The sequence below is a fragment of the Gavialis gangeticus genome, unplaced genomic scaffold (assembly GCF_001723915.1).
Source record: "Gavialis gangeticus isolate Ggan-Ray unplaced genomic scaffold, GavGan_comp1, whole genome shotgun sequence".
Classification (NCBI taxonomy): domain Eukaryota; kingdom Metazoa; phylum Chordata; order Crocodylia; family Gavialidae; genus Gavialis; species Gavialis gangeticus.
Window position 1 is genome coordinate 41,078,709 of NW_017729027.1, and position 5,991 is coordinate 41,084,699.

Genomic DNA, 5,991 nt, shown 5'->3' on the forward strand with positions numbered 1-5,991 from the left:
TAATGTGGGATAAATATGGGGTGGGGGTGCTTGTGGGGGGGGAAGTCTCTAGGAAACGCCACACCTGTTCCTCCCTAGTGAAAGATGAGGATGTGGCACCAGAAAGCCTCAGCCCTAAAGCCTTGTGGGTGACGCTGTGGAAGGGAAAGACTAGGGGAGCACAACCTGACAAAAAGCACCAGGGTTTGGCAAAAGCGCAGGGGCCAGGAGGGCCCAACGCCCAAAGAGTGAGGCTTGGGGGACAACACAGGGGCCAGAAGGGTCCGAGGTCCAACAAGTGAGACATAGTAGGAGGCCTGAGTGATAGTTAGGCCCAGGCATATTGACAGACACCTGAGGCCTGAGTAGGCCATAGGTCAAGTTATGGGTCCAGATATGTCAACAGATGCCTGGGGCCTGAGTGAGCTGAAGACCAAGAGTGGAATCCAGGCACATTGACAAACACCTGAGGTACAAGGGATGCAAGGCCCAGAAGCCCCAGTGAGTGGGTGAAGTGGTGGCCCCAGTGAGGGGACATGTGGCCCAGGCATGTCTAAGGATACCTGAGGCCAAATTGGGCCAGAGGCCAGGCCAAGGTATATCAGAAGATGTCTGAGGCAAAGTTAGGACCAATGGCTTGCTGTGGCCCAGCAATGGGTCCAGGAGAGTTGGAAGCCAGTTTGGATGCCATCTGCAAGGCATGGGACATGGTAAAGGGAAGGTTGGAGCCATGTATTATGCCCTTGGCATCAGGAAACAAAATGGGCAGCCTCCCGCATTTTTTTCCATCAGGCTTTGTTGCATCATGGCACGGCAGATGAGTCAGGGCGGACTACTCTAGACAGGTGGGCGGCAATATTGTGACTGGCCCTGGAATGGCCCTCTCACACTTACTGAGTCACTAAATTGTGACTATATGCATTTACTGATTTTCTGAAACTTTTACTGAAAGATCTCCCTATGAACATCATGAATGATTCAGTTTACAGCTTGGAAGAGCCAAACCTTGCTCAACAAAGAGATACAATATGGTAACAACATGCCAATATCTCAGGGTGGAAATAATGCACTAAATTATTGCACCTTTTTTCCCACATGGAACTGTGGTCTGGAGAGACAAGAGGTTCCAGGATCTTCATCTGAACTGTAGCTTGTGGGCTCCAGGATCCAACAAAGTCATGCAAAAGCTATGCTGCTAAGGAAGAAAAATCACTGTAGTCAACTGACCAAGGCTAGCTTCAATGTTAATATAGAGTACATAAATGTATGGGCTATTTGGCTATTTTGGCTGGCCATTTTATATGTATTTCAGTTTGTTATAACTACTGATGCTATTTTTAGAAGTGACAGATTGCACTGTTTTTTTTTTTCCTTGGTAGCATAATTTTTTACATTTGAACTTGCCAGGTACAGCTGCCTCTCTTGAATGAAGGTAGGAAGTACAAATTTAAGAACTATGATAGGTGTCCTCCATTTATGAAAGCCCTTATCTTCAATGTAGTATGACCTCATTGTCCCCGTTGTGGAAGTCACATTGCTAGAGATAAACAAAGGTTTTGATAAATGAAAAGCATCTGAGACCAGAAGCCTGCTGCTTTTTATTAGCTCCTTAGGCAAGGGACTTCAGGGTTTGTAAATTTTATTGAGAACTGTGTTTCTTATGTGGACTCATTAACACTGCAGGAGAATAGCTTTTTACTGAGGACCTTATATCCTCACAAGAAAACTTCTGTGTTCAAGTCCAAGTCTGAAGGATATATCTGACCTTTATATGGGATAGCTTTGGTCAAAAGGCATCCAATTGATTGCATGCTCCAGTCTATTAAATCTTTTTCGATGCACAACTAGAAATGGTAGATTCCACAGAAGGGACCTGTGCAGCTACACACCAATTTACTTTGAAAATTTTAGAAAAGCTCATAAATAATATAATCCTGTCAGATAGTTCTTTATCTTGACAAGTGATGATATCTTGTGAACTATGGTATATTTTATTGAGCATGGTTATCAGTCTTAGATCACTCATCTTTTTTTTGTTTTTCAGTAAGTTGTTGCAAAATGTTGGTAACCTCAAGGAGTCAAACTCCATTATTTCTAGTGGTTCTTGACAGAAGTAGTGAGAGGAAAATCTCATAAAAGTTGCACTGTAGGACAGTTTCTTTATGGGGATGGCAGATTGGATTGGTGCAGTGTGATTTTTGACAGCTGTTTGCTACCTTCAGTCATCATTTATTTGAGAGGTGTAGATTTGCTATGATACCTCTTTCCTTCAGAACGATGTTTTTCAGAATTCATGTGAATACTGTATGTGTGGGGGTGGGCCTGGGGGAAATAAATGGGAGGGGGGTTCTTTTTTCATATGACACATCAGCCAGAAAAACCTGTGTGGAAAGGGAATTATACTGTTGGAAGCAGATTTATCATAAGTCTGCTTATAGGGCTTTGTAAAATTAAAAAAAAAGAATAGAGATGGGCTCCTGCATCAATGTTCAGGTCTCACACTATATATAAGCCATGTAATGAGTGTCCTTGAAATAAAGAAAGGGACTGCTACACATTTGACTTATGACTTAGAATAAAACTGCATTGCTTTTAATAACATCTTTCTAATAAAAATCATACTGTTGTCAGTTTTGATCCTAACAATGTGACTCATACAATTAAGAAATTGCCTATAAACATGTACTATGTTTGCATAAATTATGTTGCCCACTTTGTGAATTGAACTTAATTAATGTTTATATTTACCATCAATTAATAAACTCACAGAGAATTATACTGTTTTGCATTTATGTGACGTGTATCGCTTCTGCACTGTTATATGTATACATAAATAAAATGGTTTTTATATCTGATTTCTGTGGAATAGGTGTGTCAAATTCATCAAGCCTTGTTGGCCCGGTGAGGCTGGAGTGGGACCAGAGCTCAAGCCTGCTCTGGCAGGGTGCCAGATGCAGAACCAGATCCACCCCACATGCCAGACTGGCTCTGTTTGCTGCATGTAGCTGCAGGGTCATTCTGAGACCCCTGGGCTAGATCATATGGCTCCACAGGCCAGATCTGGCCCACGAGCTATTTGTTTGACACCCCAGCTGCAGATAATCAGAAGCTAAACATCCCAAAATTCTATGGAATTTACTAACATGAAGCTGAGACTCACAATATTTTCCCCCATGAGAGAGATTAGGTTTCAGTTTGGAACCAATGACATTTTCTAGCCCTTTTGGTTGTAGATTCAAAAGCAGAAAAAAGGAGGTCTGGGTTGTCCCCCCAGCCTTACCACTTATTCTCTGAGCTAACTAAATCATCCTATAACCTCTTTGTACCTTAAATTGTTTCTAAAACAGCTACAAACTTGCCTAACTCACAAGGTTTGTTATGTTTTATGAGCCATACTTGAGGTTTGAGATCTTCTGGTGAAAAGACTTATATAAACACAATTATTGTTTTGATTTATAGAAACCAGTAAGTTGTTTTAAATGTGGGCCTTTAACGTAAAATTCTTTTAAACGTTCTGATAGGTTTAAACTTAAGTGTAATTATGACTATTTCAATGCTAGCGCTGCCAAGTGTTCTACTGATGAACCACTAAGGATGTACGTCCAATAAATACACTTGTCTGATGCCTGGGACCTAATTAGCATTGATATAGTGCTTTACATCCTCAAAAGTGTTGTACAAATATTAACTAATTAATCCTCTCAAAGCCCGTGAGAGAGTAGTAAGTATTCGTTTCTTTATTTTACAAATGGAGCAACACAGAGGGAGGAGGGAGAGAGGTTAAATGTTTTGTCCATGACCAAACAGGGATTCAGAAGCAATGCCTGAATTAGTCTCAAATTCCTTGATCTCCTTTATGGAATGTATTTACTTTGGCTCTGTTTCATATATTTGAATGGACAGTACTCTAGGTACTGCTGTTACTGTTTCTCATACATGCTGTCTTTCACTGTGCCAACAAAACAAAATACCTCCATATTATTACAAGTACTAGATCACCAAGCCAAGTGAAAAACAAACATCTATCATTTTGGATGTTTTTAAGTTGAGGAGTACTATATGCATGCTGTGTATTTTAGGTAATCTGGTATATCTGCTTACAAACAATAACATTTTTTTTTTGCCCAAAATACAATAAATCTGTTCCCTTGCCCTGTCAAACCTCAGTTTTTCATAGTTGATCTCCTTAAATTTTCTGTCTACTCCTAGAATGAAAGTGCAATTTTGTTACTGTAGAGTATTTTAATTAATTCCTATATTTTAAATGTTAAAACTGTACATTTATCTAAACTGAAAATCATCTAAATAGGGGCAAACGGTGATCAAGCCTTTACTCAGGCAAGTCAGATGGAATCTGTTTTTTAAGAAGTATGTAAGATTAAAGAAACTGTGTATATATTTGGATCCTTTTTTAATAGTATCTAAAAGGACCTGGAATATTTGCATAAGACCATTTTTATTTCTTCCATCTTGCAGTAGAAATAGCTAGACTTATAGGGCATAATGCCATTTGGTTTTGAGTTGATGGGAATATGAAGTATTGATGGAATGTTAAATCAAAGGACTGGGTTCAGAACTCGCATGTGAAAGTGATGAAACGGTAAACCTTACTATTTGTTAAAATGTATTCCATAGTCCAGGTATACATTCTTGATATTAGACTAAGAAAACTAAAAGGAAAGTAGGTGTTTAACAATGATTCTATATATATTGATTAAAAAATAATGCAAGATATTTCTTTTCTCAAGGGTTAATAGTATTTTTTTTTTCCTGTTCTCTTCTTTCAACAGTGCTACCTAGCCACACTTGTGGAAACCCAGGAGAAATACCCAAAGGAGTACTTCATGGAACTAGGTTCAACATTGGAGACAAAATTAGATACAGCTGTGTATCAGGCTATATTCTGGAGGGCCATGCTATGCTAACGTGTATTGTGAGTCCTGGAAATGGTGCATCATGGGATTTTCCAGCTCCATTTTGCAGAGGTAAAAAATAAGAATTAATGGAGAAAATCCACGACTATTGGTGTTAGAGGATTGTATAAGATGTTGAGAAAACCCATACACTGATGTTATTTTAGAACGTTTTTAGATAATGCTGAAGTTTCATAGTTTGTAGGGTCGGAAGGGACCTGAGCATATCATCAAGTCCAACCCCCTGCTATGGCAGGAAAGAGTACTGGGGTCAAACGACCCCAGCAAGGTGTTCATCTAGCCTCCTCTTTAAGACCCCCAGGGTAGGAGCCAGCACCACTTCTCTTGGAAGTTGGTTCCAGATCCTAGCTGCTCTGACCGTGAAGTAACACCACCTGATATGTAGCCTGAGTCTACCCTCTGTCAGCTTGTGACTGTTATTCCTGGTCACTCCTGGTAGTGCTCGGGGGAACAGGGACTTCCCCAGTGCCTTCTGGTCCCCTCTGACTAGTTTGTAACAGGCCACTAGATCCCCCCTCAGCCTTCTCTTGTGGAGGCTGAACAGGTTCAGGTCCCGCCTGCCCTCCTGCCCCCTGATCATGCGAGTGGCCCTCCTCTGGACCCTCTCCATGTTGTCCACATCCCTCTTGAAGTGCAGTGCCCAGAACTGGATGCAGTAATCCAGATGCGGCCTGACCAGTGCCGCGTAGAGGGGGAGGATCACCTCCTTGGACCTGCTCGAGATGCATCTGTGGATGCATGACAAGGTGCGGATGGCCTTCCTAACTGCATCCCCACACTGCCGGCCCATGTTCATCTTGGCATCAATGATGACTCCAAGATCCTTTTCTGCCTCTGCACTGACGAGAAGGGAGTTCCCCAGCCTGTAGGTATGGTTCTTGTTCTTCTTCCTCAGGTGCAGCACCTTGCACTTGTCAGTGTTGTATTTGGTTCAACCTGTTATCTGGGGCCAGATACAGACATTACACCTTTTCTGATATAAGTGATTGGAAACTGGTTTACACCCATAACAGAACAGAAGTTCAGCACACTTATTTTGGCTTAAAAATGGGAGAATGCAGTCTAAGATTTGCTCCAC

General features: G+C 41.3%; 1 protein-coding gene across 1 annotated transcript in view; it reads left to right on the plus strand.

Moving 5' to 3' along the window:
* The window catches only part of CSMD1 (CUB and Sushi multiple domains 1), a 2,474,714-nt gene that overhangs the window by 882,162 nt on the left and 1,586,561 nt on the right, over positions 1 to 5,991 (plus strand). The window contains exon 4 of the mRNA XM_019520340.1: positions 4,770 to 4,964. Coding sequence (XP_019375885.1) covers positions 4,770 to 4,964 — 195 coding nt within the window. The remainder of the gene's footprint in view (positions 1 to 4,769; positions 4,965 to 5,991) is intronic.